The 17,818-nt window shown below is 33.4% G+C and overlaps 1 protein-coding gene across 1 annotated transcript in view; it reads right to left on the bottom strand.

The window, feature by feature from the left end:
* Positions 1-17,818, bottom strand: part of LOC145662445 (OCIA domain-containing protein 1-like) — a 35,641-nt gene that overhangs the window by 1,788 nt on the left and 16,035 nt on the right. Inside the window, exons 4-6 of the mRNA XM_081728029.1 lie at positions 15,297-15,409; positions 6,260-6,353; positions 1,436-1,577 (exon numbers count right to left, since the gene is read on the bottom strand). Of these exons, the coding sequence (XP_081584155.1) occupies positions 1,445-1,577; positions 6,260-6,353; positions 15,297-15,409 (340 nt within the window). The 3' untranslated portion in view covers positions 1,436-1,444. The remainder of the gene's footprint in view (positions 1-1,435; positions 1,578-6,259; positions 6,354-15,296; positions 15,410-17,818) is intronic.

Raw genomic sequence — 17,818 nt, 5'->3', positions numbered from 1 at the left:
CATTTAGCCCGTCACGTATGAGGGATGACGTCCCTCGGCAAGCACACTATACGAGGAAAGGGAAGGAAGGAAGCGGCCTGGGACATACAAGTTAGCCTGTGAATGAGGAAAACCTCATTCAAGATGGCTGATCTGAAAATGCTTTTTACACTTTTTCGACCGAGTGCCCCCACCGTATAACGTATGAAGAGTCCTGTGAACATTGAATTGCATGCTGTGTATTATATTTCATTTCTAGGGAACATGGTGGCTCAGTGGTAGAATACACTCCTCTGGTGCGAAGGATCCCTGGCAGCGTGAGTTTCTGGAAGACACCATCATAATTGTGGGTTCTCCCTCTCACATTATAATTCTGCCAATTATGTAATCATCACTCATGTTCATTAATTATACTTTCCTTCAGCTTAAAGAGGCTGCTGTGTGTCGTTAATTGCTACACTATTATTAAAGAGCTATTTGAAATTAAGAAATTACTAACCATATTTCCCAAAGACAGAAATACAGAGTTATTGTGCTGCCAAAATGTCTTGAGCCGTGGCAAAAATGCGAACTAAAGCTCACACCCTCACACACCCACGCGTTGAGCCAATAAGGGTTCAGCTGTGGCTAAGCGAGAGAAAGCGAGTGGAATTCCTTCAGCCGATAGCAGCGCTTGCAACGAAAGGCTAGGGATCAAGTCAATATGGCATATCTTTAGTAGTCAATGTTTTAAGTAAGTATATCAGCTAACTAAAAGTGTGCCTTCCAGCTGACAATGACCCTTGATAGTCTGAAGGACACAAGTAGAATCATTTTGACGTGTGATTAGCGTCATACTAATGTATGGTTATTAGAAGTGTATTCAGAATCTGTGATTAGCACGTACTACTTGACTAAGTATATCACATGTATCTAATTAATTTAGAGCAGAGAGTACCCTGGTTTAGCCACAATAAACTTACATTATGAAACTACACAAACAATTAATTACCTGTCTTCCTTTCTTTTCTTTCCCCTTACCGGGCGAGTTAACTATGAAGCAGCTATTACGCCTAGTCCTCCACAATAGCAGAACTTTCTTAAAGTGAACAGTGAAAGATGAGTAGAAAATTTCTAGTTTTCTGAGAGATACATGCAACTGATCGATAAATGATATTTCCTTATAATTACAACATAATCGTTCTATTGTCGCTAATATTAATAGATTTCTACTTATTCCCGTCGTAAATATATCCCTCAGAAATTAATAAGTAATTGTAATTCGATTTCGTAACTATTTATAAGTTCTTTGATGCCAAACTACAAAGAAAATATTTCGAATTTCATAGATTTTCATATTTACAGACTACGTACGCGTGTGCACATCTAGTTTTCCGTAGTTGTTACATTTGTTTTTCTAATGCTTGATTAACGAATTCTCTCTGACTACCTCCCAAGGAACTTATGTTAGCCATACCTGTGAATTTCAAGAATCCCACACATATCCGTATTTAGTCTTCTCATCAGACTCTGAGAAAGCATTTGGATGACTGCTAGTTTTTTGAATAGGAGGTCGGTATTCGTCAGACAACTCTTCCTTATCCTTTTTTGTACCATCTCTAAGTAGAAACAAATACAAACAAATTATATCGGTTGTTTCAGTAAACAAGCATAGGTAAATTTTAACACGTTAACTGCCATCTGTATGGAATTTCATACACACGGCTCTCGAGTAGCGCCACATATATGATTTTCTTTGTACAAACAACATATTTTATTTCTATTGTGTTTGTTTTACAGGTATGTATGCAATTACATACAGATGACTTAGCAGTCAAAATTTACTAGTCCATGCCAAATGTATGCAAAACCATACACAGAGTGAAGCATACATCTATGTGCCTAAAATAAAGGTGAAAACCAAGTAGTACTGGAAACTTGCTGGTGGCACTGATGAAAGTATATATATATAATATACGGTGGCAGTTAAGGTGTTAACTCTCAGTTTTACAACCATTACTACAACAAAAAGGAATAACTTTTTTCTTAAAAAATGTCTAAGCAGATCTCTACTTTTTTTTTTTTTAGCATAAGACGCTAAATACGAGGTGTGCCATAACATGGTTCAAATTGATATTCTGACATTGATTTTCCTGGTTTTCCCCGGATTTCCATAACAAAGTAAGTAAATGTTCCCTCACTCGTGATACGATTATTTCTGGTGAGGTAAAAAATATTGATTAAAAAAATAATAAAAATAAAAATAATAAAAAATAAAATAATAAAAAAATAAAATAATAATTGTTTTAATCGTCCTCTACCATTCCCATAGTGGTCCAGGCTCTCTCTCCTTTTAGACTATGCATAAGTATCGGAAGTCTTATAGAACGGCTTAGTCCATTCGTCTTGTCGACAGGTAGCAGAGTAAAAAACGGTAAGAGATTTCGAGAAGTGTTCTTTTGTAATCGATCCAGCGTTCCAATACTAGATTCTATCTTCTCCGTTAACCGTATGTTTAAACCACAAATGGTTCAAATTAGCTATTCCCGGTTTCATAGAACGAAAACGGTAACAGATAGCGAAAAGCTGTTTTTCTTTTTGTAAACGATCAATCTTCTCTATTTCTATCTTTTTACAGCCTTTTCATCACCACCTTTTTGAATCTGCATTGTTTCTTTGAAGTGTTCTTCATATCTTCTGTCAGCAGCTGTACTTAAGTAATGCTTGTTAACATCGCTTGAATAATAAGAAATACTATGAATACTTTCGTGAAATCTGATTGCATCTTCTCTGACTCTCCTCTGAAATATGGCAATTTCCCTGACTCGGCATATTCTCTGAGTTTCACTGACTCACTGTAATTTCCAGGGTTGTCCTGACTTTAGAGGTCAGAATGAACCCTGCTTAAGTCACGAACGACACCATAATGCATTGTTGACGTTAATTAGCTCCTGCTACTATTGTCAATTGGGAACTGGATAACTGCTAGTATCAAGCGACTTACAGTCCGTGCTGTTTTATGTTCCTACATCAGTTCGCGACGAACGCAAACAGCTAACCAATCATTTGATTTTAGAAATGTGCTTGCTATACATAATTTCAATTTTGAAGTTTTGCTTCGATAACATATGAGTAAGATTCATTTTAACATGCACGTGCTGCTATTTAAGCTAATTAGAATACTTAAGTTACCAAACACGTTAAGGCATTCATATTCAACATTTCTGAAATGTTCTTGTCTGTCATTTTGAATAAAGTCCATACAGATGTAGTTCTATTAAACTGTATTGCATAGCTCTTTCAAACGATCTTCGGTTGCTACTTAAAATGTTGCTTTCCCTGACTTTTTGTTGTAGTATATTCATATCTTTTCGAGTTAGTAGTAAGGATGTATTATCTGCAAAAAAAGAAGTCTCGACTGAATTTGGAAGGTCATTAAATACAATAAGAAAAACAATGGCCCCAGTACTCTTCCTTCTGGGACTCCTCTAATTTCATATCCTTTATACAGTGGACTATTTTTAATTCGAAGTCCAAGGGGACACGAAAAAACTTCGAATTATCCAAAATTCGAATTATCCAACAACATTCATTTTCATATATATAACAACAAACAAACCAAAGTACTGTGCATCAAAAACATATTCATATGGTGTAGACTATACCTTTAAAGCAGCTTATTATTTGCGTGATCGAATACCGCAAACTAACAAACGACATTGACTCCACATAATTCAAGCTACGTGTACAATGGAAAATATATTTACGTACAACATTACAACATACATTGAATAGCCCAAACATTTAAACATCAGTAACAATTTGAATATTCTGTTCTCACTTTTAACAAGTCGTAAACCTAATTTGCTTAAATCTGATTGTTTTTGTACGGTCAATAAATCCTGAATTTCATGTATTGCATGGAATACGTTATTAATAACATTTGGTTGACTTTATCAATAATTCATCTTAAATTTTCAACCAATTCTGAAACAAGATGAGATTGTCACACGTTCTCTATCTTTACTTTCCCGAACTGACCTTCATCTTTATCATTACATAGATTTTCTAGTTATCTTTTGTATTACTCTTCCCTATGGCTGCATCTGGATAACTGAAAACACGTTAAAATTGTATTTCTCTGTTTACATCTGTACAACATTAAAAATTTTCAACTGTATTTACTTCGAATTATCCAAAACATAGGTTCAAAAGTTCGATTTATCCACGATTTTTTACTATTGTTTTCAATACAGTTTTCAAGGGGAATGGACTTCTGTTCGAATTATTCAATATTTCGAATTATCCAAGTTCGAATTAACGAGACTCCACTGTATTTGCTTTATAGTCACTCATACTTGGATTGCGTAGTTTACTTTGTTGTCTTCTGCTTAAATATGACTCAAACCACCTGAAGGCAACTCCTTTAATGCCATACTTAAATAACTTTCTTAGGAGTACATTATGATCAACAGTTTCAAACGCTCTATTTAAGTCACAGAATAAACCTACTATGTTTTTCTTCAAAAGAGATATTTTGAACATAGTCTTGTAGTGTAGCAAATGTATTTTTATTCTTCAGAAAACTATGTTGTACTGGGTTTATTTTAAATGATTCACAGAAATTCATTATCTGCTCAACCACAACTATTATCTGCTCAACCACAAGTATTTTGGAAACAGATGATAAAAGTGATATTGGCATATAATTAGGTACATTATCTTTCTCATTCCGTTTATGTATAAGTGTTATTGCTGGTTCTAATTTACGCGGGAAGACGCCAGAGATGGGAGAAAGATCAATTAATAAGTAAGTGGAGTGGATAGTTCATCGGTACTGTTTTTGATAATGTAATCTGGTATTTCGACTGGACTAGATCATTTCTTATTCGTAAGGCTTTGAATGATAAATCTGATTTTTTTTCTATCCACATGTGTAAGATACAAACATGGGCGCCCGAAGGGGAGGGTAGGGTCCCCCTCTGGTTCACGAAAATGTATACGTAATATACCAAACCACATACATTAAATGCCAGACGTAATATAGCAACTATGGAGATGGGCCCCTCCCTAGAGAATTTTCTTCGGGCGCCCCTGGATACAAACTATGCTTATTGAGTTTGACGCTTTGTAAAGTTGGTTTATTTACTTGTTGAAAGTGTCAATTTTGTAATTCTTCGAGTGGTTGTATGAAATAGTTATTGAAAATATTTGCTACTTTGGTAGGAGAATGTATTTTAGTATGGTTACTTTTAAGTATGAGATTAGTTGGATTTAGTAAATTTACAATTATTTCTTTTTAAATAATGTTCCACATTTCTTTATTTTTATTACCGCTGATTTGTATTTTATTTTCGTAGTACATTCGTTTTTCTGCACGCAGTATTGAGTTGCATACATTTTTGTACTTTAAGTAATATTCGTGAAATTACTTTTTTCAAGTTTACTTTCTTTGTATCTTTGCAGCTTTTTTAGTTTTGCGCTTTCATGGGTCTAGGCCAATCAAAACCTGACCTATGAAGATTTCAAAGTAACTATATGAAATCTGCAGTTTCTCTAAATATCAGCACGATACCTACAGTCTTACCTCGCAGAATGGGCATCTAACCAAAAACTTAAAGAAAATGTTTTCACAGTTAAAAGTAAAGCCTCGACTCAGGTATATTATGATGGCCAGCTGCACTCCTCCTGTAAGCGCGAAGTTAAAGAAAGAAAACAAATCATAGATTTTTCATTTTAATTTCGGACCTAATGAAACATACTCGCGAGGCGCCATTTGGTCATTACTGTTGTAGGTTATCGAAGAATATTTCTTTTTCTTTAGTCTTTGCAGGACTTAGCAAACTAAGAAATAAACAAGAAATAGGAAAACCAAAAATAGATCAAAAGATTACGATCTTGGCCAATAATTAGTTTTTAGATCAGGGACCACAAAATTTTTAAACGGCCCCTTAATCGGGTTTTCGTATTTCCTACGGAATAAGAACTTCATACTGAGTTAAGTGATAGTTTGGGGTTGGCTGCACTGTATGTAGTTCTCCAGATATAAAGCCTACACATTTTTTTAAAATTAAAATATATGGGATCTTTTGGGCCAATTGGATCAGGGGCCACAAAAGTTTTTGAACGGCCTCTAAATCGAGTTTTCGTATTTTCTACGGAATAAGTACATCATACTAAGTTACGTGATAGTTTGGGTTTGGCTACACTATATATAGTTCTCCAGATATAAGGCGTACAAGAAAATTTTTAATTGAAATAAATTGGATCTTTTGATCAAAAATAGGAAAGTTGCACTTACTTAGATTGATTTTTCTTCATCTGTTCGTATTCTTCTCGATTCTTCCTTCGAAGCTCCTCATAAGTCGTATACTGTTTTGGTTGGCGAGCACTCTCTGCAAATTAGAAACCATCAGTAATAAAGTGAATGTCAACGTAGATACTTCTTATTAGCAAACTTCGTTCAGTGTAACTTACATCTCACGTTTTCCAATGTAGTCTCTAATAGACTGAAACAAAATTTTTCGGTGTAAAATTCTCCAAGTAAAGAATGAAAAATGTTAATCTGTTATTTAAAAAAACAGTAACCGGTTATTTTCTTAAGCATTCTTAGTACTTTATACTTACATTTTCTACAATTCTTCATACAGAAACAGAACCGATTAAAAGTTTTGAAATATTGGAACTTATCTTTGAAAACAGATTTCTCCTTGCCTGTTGAAAACTGAATATAAATTATTTATTATACAGAAGCCTGAGAGTGATTCCTCGGGAAGGCCTGAAATTAACAGTCGAAGTCCACCCCTCATCACCAAAACAAATTACTAGTAACATCGTTCATTTAGGCCTACAAGAAGTCACAGACTATTCTGAACATTCTCTATAGCATGATTGAAGTTGTTAACTGACCCGCCAATAGCAATTTTGATGATGCAATTTTAAAAATGAACTTCTTCACTTCCTCGGCAAAAGCCATTCGAAAGAAGACGGATTCTACTAGAGCAATTTACTAACAATGCGTGCCAGCTACTTTGTCAACAAGCACGTCAGACAATAGTAGCGTTAGTATATAAAGCGCTTTGCAACTAGAGGTCATATCCTAATTTCTGCTGGTTAATCCTTTTGTTTATTGGAAATTTCGAAGTTAATACTATTTTCTTCTATATTGTTAACAAAATATAGATAAGCTGTGCTACAAATTAATTACATTCATCTATATTTTTTGAACGTTAATGCCAATAACAACGGAACATATATGCCATGTGCATACTGTCATCAAGATTCATGAAAAGTAATGAAAGACAGGTAGTGGAATCTTATAGGATATTTGGAACCAAGTGACATTTTACAGTATTGTTTAATGGACCAATCTGTTTCAAAGGACAACTTCTTTCTTCATCGATGATAGAGTAAACTCTTTAAGATGCAGAATCATCATATTATGGAGTTGCCTCCATTAATTCAAAATTGATATCTATGTACACATGAAATGATTGAACACTTGAAATCAGTAGTAATTATGGGTTTACATCTTAATGAGTTAGTAAATATTTTTGGATGGCTCGAGGTCAATCACCTAGGAATCTGGCCTGGGGTCAATGACTAAGGGATATCTAGGAGCACCCCTTTAAATTTTGGCATAGCTATGTTGGCCCACCACCTGAATTTTGGGAGGAGTACATAAGGACCACCCTCCTAAAATTTTAGAAATTGCAAAATTTAAAAGTTTGGTACGGTAATATAAAACCGGGATATGTACCTCTGTAAGTTTGAGGGTGCATCTCGCTCCCTTAAATGGTTAAAAAAAAAAAAAAAAAAAAAAAAAAAAAAAAAAAAAAAAAAAAAGTAAATTTTGGAGGTACTTGACTTATTTCATCCTCTTTTATGAGGCCTTACTATATTATATGCTTATATAGATTAGTACAAAAGTCAATTTTCTTTTATAGGATATGGGTACATTGATACTTTCCTTTTGAAATTTGGGAGGGGTACATTGGCTCGCCCTCCTTAAATTTGGGAATTGTCTAAAAAAATATAAATGTTCTCTAGGATCAAAATAATAAATTTGATTGGTCCTTTCATCCCCTTGTATGGGTAAAAAAATTGCCAAACATGTAAACGTAATTGATACGTCATTCCACGTGGTAGGTTATTGATCTAGTATATCTTCTCTGATGAGGTTTTATCACGTTATGTTCTTAGATGGTCGAACACAAGTATCACTCTTTTATAGAATTTAGGTACATTGACGCTTCATGCTCAAAATTTTGGAAGGCTGCATAGGACCATTCCTTAAATTTAGGAGGACACGAATATATAATTCTGGAAAGTTTGGGAGGTTCTGTCTAACTCCACTCTGTGGGTAAAAGATAGCCAAATATTAATATTGCCACATATTTGGTTATTGACCTAATTTATCTTCTTTGATGAAGCTTTACTACAATATATAGTTATAAGGTTGAGTACAAGGTTCTACTCTCTTCCATAGGACATAAGCACATTGATGCAGTCCTTTTATTTTTTGGAAGGGATGCACTTTTAAATTCAAGAATTGTCAGAAACAAAATTTGGTAAATATTCTCTACGACCCAAATATATATTTCTGTCAATTTGATTGGCACTCCTTGTTCTTTTTTACAGTAAAAAATTGTTCAAACTTCAAAATTTTAGAGTTTTTGACCTACTATATTCTCTTTGATAAAGCTTTAGTGGATTATATGCTTACATAAATAAGTACAGGTCATTTTTTTAATAAGATATGGGTACATTGATGCTTTCCTTTCAAAATTTGGAATGGATACATTGGCCCACTTCTTAAATTTGAGATTGTTAAAAAATATGTATTGCTAAATGTTCTCTAGGACCTGTCCAATACGTCAACAAATTTGGTTAACCCTGCTTATCCCTTTTCATGGATACGAAAATTACCAACAATGTATTGTCAAAAGTAACACTTTATACGTATTTAGCGGGAATTGTAAATTTTATCAGGAAAAATGAATTAGCATAAGGTGTGAATTTTGAATGTTCTGCTTAATGTTCACCAAGATCAATTGTAATATAATTATATGGATGAATACAAGATCTCATTGTCTTTAATTGAACATGAGTAGGTTGAGACATTCTTTTTAAATTTTGGAAGTAGTACATTTGACTTACTCTTAAAATTCGGAATTGTCAAAAAAAAAAAAAAAAAAAAAAAAAAAAAAAAAAAAAAAAACTTAATTATTCTCTATGAGTTGGATAAATTTGGGTGGTTTATCTCGCGTTCTTTCATGGGTAAAATTTGCAAAAATTCAAATTTGAGGATGACCTAATATATCATCTTAACACATTGAAATTTAGGGACAACTTATAGTCTAAGGTCATTTGTGTAAAAGTTTAGAACTTGGAACCAGATAGATAATTTAAATCTGATTGAAATGAAACAACAATTTCACACTTTGAACTTTACTTGTAACTCATTGTCTAAGAACACTGGGGGAAGTTATCTTTAGTGAAATCCCTACTTCAAACTTCAAATTTTGGACTTAAAACCTGATAGGTGAATATTATAACCTACTGATATGCATAATTTTACATTTTGAACTCTAGGATTGTAACTACATCATATAGTCTAAAATCATTGGCGTGGAAAATTTCAGACTTGATATGTAATTATTAAAATTGATTATATGCAACAATAATTTCACACTTTGACTTTAGTTACAACTCATAGTCTAAGATTATTAATGGAAAGTTATTTTTGATGCAATCTGATTTGTTGAACACTGGAAAGTTACTCTTGATGAAATGTGATTTACTGGTCACATTCAAATCTTCGTTTATTTATTTAGTTTTTTAATCAAAATTTTTGCTTAAAATTTATTGATCACTTTTAAAATTTTTGAACCTTAGGATAGTTGTTACTACTCAAAGTCTAGATGTTATTATTCTTGGTGGAATCCGATTGGCTGATCAGTGGAAAGTTATTCTCGGTGCAATTTCTTTAACTGATCACTTTGAAATCTTTATAGTATATTTTTCAAAATTCTCCCTAAAGTTTTTCCAATACTGTTTAATTGTTTAAATTTTTGATTTGAAAATTTCGGTTTAAAAATTTTAAAGTTTTGATTTGAAAATTACTCAAATGGGCTTTTATTCTTTCAATTTTACAATTGATTTCACTGTTGCAATGTTTACACTTGCATTTTGAGCTCCCCTCAAGTTTTAATACTTCATTGCACTGATTGTTGGTTTTCTTATCTGAAAAAAAGAATCAGAACTGTTTAGAACAAAAAGATTGGCAACACTATTCACAAGAACTTCATCATCATGATGCAGTCATACATGTGAGAACAAGTTTATGCAAGATCAGCAGAATTACATCCCATCATGCATGTAGAATCTTGTTCTCATATGTACGTATCGTTCGAAATAGTATTCATCACGGTTATTTGTTTACAGTTTCTAAACACACATGATGTGTTAAAATCATTTACCATGATTACCAATTGACAACAGAATGCACCTTTTAGAATCTTATCTAGCCAAATTATTCCTACAATATTTGGAGCAAGATTATTGGTTATTCTCGAAAAAAGATAAAAGTATTATTTTACCTACAAGATATTTACACATGGATGCTAGAAAACAAGAAGAACTATTAAGCTTCTTAAACAGCAGATCTGTATATTTATTCTACAAAAGATTAGTTGGAAGATCTCATCAATTCTGATTTAGTACTAATCTCATGAAATGTCATCACATCTTAATGTTTAGTGGGTCTGTTTTGTGTTAATTGGATCTTGAAGCATTAGCAACATTCCATTTTAATGACAACGATGACGTATTTTACTTTGTCGGCGTGACATCTTCAACATTAAAGCAACAACAAGAAATCATTCGAGCAAGAGCATCCTAGTTGGAAAGATGTGTACTATTAACGTTGAAGTTCACGAAAAATCCCTGTTTGCCAACTCTGTACATTTAAAACGAAGCATGTGGTTATTGGTATAAATGCTACGTCGTTTGAACCTATCATAAGATTTGGCAAAGCAGAACTCTTTAGTATGCAATTAGACATTAAAGAATGGAAAACATTGCTGACTCCAGTCGACGATATTAGTATTTTGTTAGAGAAATGGATGTGACATTATGAAATTATTAGGCACAAGCAATGATGTGGAGCTACCTGTAATATTTGTGATAAAATGGAGCTTCTACGTAAGCAAAATACATTGTATGCCTCGTAATATTGTGGGCATCACAACTGAATAGAACAAATTTAGAAGTGCGTTGGAGTGTAAAACGTTCTCTTGAGGTGTGGTGCAAAACAATAATATTTCTAAAAAGGTACTATTTTGAAAAATGTGTAATGCATATCGTACAACATTTATGTCGACTGTGTGACGCTTGTCGATACCGTTCCTGGATACACACATACGTTGATGTACAGTTTATTTGTCACAATATAGACATTGATTTTCTACCTATAGATGTTACATAAAGAAAACTTCAGTTTGATTAAATTTATATGCTAAAGACAAACTGGTGCAAGAAGTGCAAAATAAACTATAAACAATATTCAAATCCTTTACATGGCATGGATTATGTAGTTAACCAATTAGTATGTATGTTTATTAAAAAGTAAAAAAATAAAATTTTAATTTTAATTAGTTTATATTTTTTATTTTGTGTACACTAAAAGATATCAAAAGCATTTAAAATGGATATGATACAATTCTGCTGATGTTGCATAAACTTATTCTGACATGTATGATTGCATCATGATGAAATTCTTGTGAACAGCGTTGCCAAAGTGCTTTATCCTGAATTGCTCCTATTCTTTTCTTACAATTGTAACTTTTTCAGTGATCTACAAATCTTCAGGCTGTGAAAAAATTTAAAACAAAATTTTCAAACTAAATTTAAAAAAAACTTCAAGGGCGATAAAAATTTAAGCTAAAACATTTAATCAATAACTTTTTAATTAGTTCACAAATTTTCAGACTTGAAAAATTTAAACAAAGATGTTCAAACAACAAATTTTAAAACCGTAACCAAAAACTGTTTTAAACTGAAAAATTGAAACCAATATTTTTCAAACTAATAACTTTGAAATTAAAAATTTAGAAAATGAAACAGTGATCGAAATAGTTTAAGCAAAAATTTTGGAACTTTTTAAAATATTGAGTAAAAGTTTCAAAGTGACCAGCCAATCAAATTGCATCAAGAATAACTTTCCACTGATCAGACAATGAGAATCCACCAAGAACAATGACTTCAAGGTTTGAGTAGTAACTACAATCCTAAGGTTTAAAATATTTAAAACAGTGATCGATAAATTTTAAGCAAAGATTTGAAAGTGATCAGTCAATCAGATTTCATCGAGATAACTTTCCAATGTTCAACCAATGAGATTACACTAAGAATAACTTTCCACTAATGATCTTAATCTATGAGTTGTAACTGAAGATCAGAGTGTGAAATTGTTATTGCATATCAATCAATTTTAATATTTACATGTCAGATGTCAAGTCTGAAATTTTTCACACCAAAGACCTTAAACTGTGAATTTTAATTACAATCATAGAGTTCGAAGTGTGAAATTGTTATGTATATCAATAGATTACAATACTTACCTATCATATTTTAAATCCAAAAATTTGGATTTTGAAGTAGAGATTAATTCAAAGTGTGATATTGTTTCATATCAATCGGTTTTAATAATTTCCTATCAGATTAACATCCCCAAATTTGAATTTTGGCAATTTTTTACCCACGAAAGAACACAAGTTAAACCATCTAAATTTACCCGAGTACTAGAGAACAATTACAAATTTGTACTTTTTTGACAATTCCAAAACTTAAGGATGGGCCAAATGTATTACTTCTGAAATTTAAGAAGAATGTCTCGCGATACTCATGTAGAATAGCGTAATACGTAGAAGGAAGTCTGGAGTCTGCGATCCCTTTAATATGTAGAAGGAAGTCTGGAGTCTGCGATCCCTTTAATATGTAGAAGGAGGTCCTCACGACAAGGAAGTCTGGAGTCTGCTATCCCTTTAATATGTAGAAGGAACTCCTCAAGGCAAGGAAGTCTGGAGTCTGCGATCCCTTTAATATGTAGAAGGAACTCCTCAAGGCAAGGAAGTCTGGAGTCTGCGATCCCTTGAATATGTAAAGGAAGTCCTCAAGGCAAGAAAGTCCGGAGTCTGCGATCCCTTTAATATGTAGAAGGAAGTCCTCAATGCAAGGAAGTCTGGAATCTGTGATCCCTTTAATATATAGAAGGAAGTCCTCAAGGCAAGGAAGTCTGGAGTCTGCTATCCTTTTAATACGTAGAAGGAAGTCCTCAAGGCAAGGAAGTCTAGAGTGTGCTATCCCTTTAATATGTAGAAGGAAGTCCTCAAGGCAAGGAAGTCTGGAGTCTGTGATGCCTTTAATATGTAGAAGGAAGTCCTCAAGACAAGGAAGTCTGGAGTCTGTGATCCCTTTAATATGTAGAAGGAAGTCCTCAAGGCAAGGGAAGTCTGGAGTCTGTGATGCCTTTAATATGTAGAAGGAAGTCCTCAAGACAAGGAAGTCTGGAGTTTGTGATGCCTTTAATATGTAAAAGGAAGTCCTCAAGACAAGGAAGTCTGGAGTCTGTGATGCCTTTAATATGTAAAAGGAAGTCCTCAAGACAAGGAAGTCTGGAGTCTGTGATCCCTTTAATATGTAGAAGGAAGTCCTCAAGGCAAGGAAGTCTGGAGTCTGTGATCCTTTTAATATGTAGAAGGAAGTTCTTAAGGCAAAGAAGTCTGGAGCCTGCGATCCCTTTAATATGTAGAAGAGAGGCATGAAAGTCCTCAATCGCACGCTGCACTGCTCGATCATCACGAAAGGCCTTCTTTCCTAAGAAGTACTAGAGATACCAGATAAAATAGTAGTCACTAGGAGAGACGTCAGGTAAATAGAGGAAGGGTATCAAACCTCAACTCAGAGTCTGTAACGTCCTTTGAGCGAGATTTGCGCATACATTGTTGTACATTATGAGAATTCCATGACTTCTAAATGTTTCTGGATGCTTGCGGGTAAAGTTACGGTGCAGGACTGAAACGATCTGCAGTAGTGTTCTCGCCTCGATGGAGGACATGATAGATCAATTCCACCATAAATCACCATACTAGCTACAATATTATCTAGGGATTTTGGAAACCGTCCTGAACTTTGATCAGGATATAACCACTATCCTGACAGTTTACGCGTACGATTGTGGAAGCAGCCATTTTTCATCAAAAATGTCAATCCGATGCAGGAAAATTTCCTGGTTACTTCTTACACTCAGAGAACTGCACCTAAAGACCACGAGTCTTGTTAGCCAATATCAACTTATGTGGCACCCATGAGTACATTTTATTTCACCTTACTCACTGCATGAAGCGCCGAACGACAGTAGTATAGTGTATACCTAACTCGTCTGCAACGGTACGAACTTTTTTTTTTTTCCAGAGGGTCTCCTTCCACAGTGTTGCTGAGGAGTTCATCCAAACATACTATTGAACAGTGACCATGGAACTTATTTTGCAATTCTATGTCAATGGAACGAAGTTCGAGAAACCAACGGCGAATGGTTCATTCGTTTACCAGTCCTGGCTCCAATGCACTGTTAATATTTTTTGCGGGTTGCTGTGCAGAATATCCTAGTTCGAGTTCGTAAATACAAATACTCGCAATAGTTTCCTGCATGGTGCACTTTCATATGATTCCGTTTAACAATGCATCGCTTCCTGATTGTCCTCGTACCCCAGCGTGTTTGTTAGATACATACAGAATTTATGAATTTGACACATAATCTTAGTTCATACCTGTGTTATGTTGCTAAGGTGAGTTTCCCACCGGACATTTCATTCGCACTAATCTAACGTCCCGTAGTTACCGTTTCCGAGTAACTTGAAGTTAAATAACATCTTCCAAAAGCAACAGTTTTGAGATTAAATATGAGTTCGTAGTCTATATATTGCCACAAAACTAATTAAAAGTAATTATGGCAGACAATAATTATAGATCTTAAATGTGATTTTTTTAAAGCCATTTCTGCGTGTCATTTTTCTCATTTGTCGTAAGGCGGCAGAATGTGTTAATTAACCTACGTAAGATATTTTGAATAATTAAAAAGTTGTAGTAAGAGAAAATTTATTCACTTACTTCATCGTTTCCTTTTCTATTCGAAGGTATAAAAGTAATGAGAGAAAATATTAGTACAGATATTCAAGTAAATATCATCATTACAGACACAATGGTGATGTAAAGAAATAGCAAACTTATTTAAATATAATTTAAAGGAAAAGCTAAAGTAATAATGATGTTCATACCATCTGTTTGAGGTAGTTTTGTTCTACTTGTTATAACATCTTCGGCTCTGTTAGTTTTGCGTATATCTGAATAGGCATCAAATGTCCCTCCGAAAGGTAGTTCATCACCAAATCTAGAAGAACAATATAATCTAGATTATTTAGCAATTTAAGTATAGGATCATGTGAGGTTTTAGAGAACAACATCGAATCTTTGAGCGAATAACAGAAATATATATTCAATGCTCAAATAAAATGTCTTCAATATCTTGGAAATTTATGTATTCACAGTGATGTCAAAGAAAGCAATAATAATAATAATAATAATAATAATAATAATAATAATAATAATAATAATAATAATAATAATAATAGCACACTTTCAGTTAGATTTTCTATTCTGTTCTATTGTTTGAAGCATAGAGAATTATAATTCATGGCATACTTTTAGTTCAACTTTTTATTCTGATGCATTTAATCAAGCTAAAAAGAAGTTATTCTTGAAATTTTTGTCCTTTTGAGCTTTCAGCCATTCTTGGACATTTGTGAAGACAGCTGCAAAACATGTTATTTGTAAAACACTAAACAAGTGAAAAATTTTAAATGTAATTATAAATAATTAACATCATAACTTATTATAGCTTTCTTACCCATCTCGTTAACCCTAACATTGTATTTCAAATTAACTACGCTGTTGAATCGACTCGAAAATAGACAAAATTGTAATTCAAGTTAGATGATTTTACAAACAACAAATAATTTCTTCCTTAATCGAAACCTAGCAACAAATTGTGATTATTGATCAATTTGCGACGAGAACAATTATTATATATTTAACAAAGCTTTTCAGCAATTGTTAATACAAAATGCAGCTCATCAAAACATCAAAATATATAAAATTTAAACAAATGTACGAAAGTTTAAAATATCAAATAAATAATTCATTTCCCTACCTAACAAGAGGAAATTACCAGTACGGGTTTCATATTACCAGGGAATGATCTGAAAGAAAAACTATTGTCCAAGGAATATTATAGGCCTACATAAACTATTCTTTTTAGAATACAAACACTTCATCCAGTCTCTTTCCAGGCGATAAAGTGCCAAGGACCGACGAGACGTTGCCACGTTGGATAAAAATAGCTATGTGCTGTATTAGAAAAGATGTGGAGCTAACTTCGCCGGAAACGCAGGAAATGCGTCTTCCTACCTCTCTAATAAATTCAAGACTTCTTGCACCCCAAGCAGCATCGGTCTCAATAGCAACTGGAGTAAAAACAAAATTTTCGAGAAGGTTGTTGCATTTTCTTTGTTCTTCAGCTTCTCTTCGTTTAGCAACTGCTCCAGCGTTCATTGCAGATAGAGGGAGACTTGAATGAGGGTATTATCAGCGCATGTAAAGTCCCATAATACGAGTAACACAAAATACTAAATATAAAGTTAAAATATATGTTTGAGGCTTAAACACTTATCCCCTATTCCTTGTCCTTGTCTAAAGCAGTTTAAAAAATAATTTACAAGTATGACATTTTTCGTCCAAGGAAAAGATATTGAATCCATCAGCTAGATGAAGTTTAAGAGTAGAGATATTGTTATACGTATATGACACCACATTTTATATTGAACTAACGTCAATAACCTTCTTCAATGGGTTAGAATAATAAAAATTAATAATATGTTCCGTTCGTCAGTCAGTTTTTACTATTATTGAAGCGCTTTCTGATAGATTCTAATTTTTTTTTGTTTTAAATATTATTACTGTGCGCTGAATTTGGATTTAAACGGCATCGGAAGTGTCACTGTTTATCTCAGCGTCTCCTAAAACTATAAATTGAACACTAATATCAGTCATTTTTGATCATTATTAAATATTTCCTCCTCTCCCTCCCGTAAGTTGCACCGTCAACGTAAAATGATAAAAAACATTCCAGGCCCGAACCTCATTTATGTTGGAAATTTGATTGAGATCGGTTGGGTGGTTCAAGAGTTAATAAGTCACAAATCATTCACATATAGGCATGAATCTCCTTGTTATTCCTCACAACATCGACACAAGTAAAGGACGTATTGATAGAAATCGGCAAGGGGTATCATAAAGGGGAGATTTTTTCGATTATTTTTTCAATATCTCTCACCGTTTGCAAGATTTGAGCCTACTTTCGGTTGGAGTTTCTAATTCATGTATGATCAGTGTTTTCTTTTTTCTTGCAAGGAGTTTGTAATAAGCAAATACATTACACACACAATTAATTATAATGTCTGTGATATATAATGTTCATTGGGCAAAACACTCCAACAACAAATATTCATCTTAGACTGGAGAAGTGGTTATCCTTCGTTTTTCATTATCATTTGACCATGAAACAAACGCCGAAGAGATATACTAACCTGTATGCAAATGTGTGGTTCTGGGATCTATAACTCGTAAGATAGATAGCTTTACTTTTCATACTTTCAGTGTAGTCCTAAAAATATAATAAAGAAATAACGGCCATTTTTTTTAATATTCAATTAGAACTGAACAATATACACAAAATTTGCCA

The sequence above is a fragment of the Thermobia domestica genome, chromosome 10 (genome assembly GCF_964235325.1).
Source record: "Thermobia domestica chromosome 10, izTheDome1.hap1.1, whole genome shotgun sequence".
In the NCBI taxonomy this organism is placed as follows: Eukaryota; Metazoa; Arthropoda; class Insecta; order Zygentoma; family Lepismatidae; genus Thermobia; species Thermobia domestica.
Note: the sequence above shows the minus strand (reverse complement) of the source record. Positions and strands in the feature narration are given on the sequence as shown.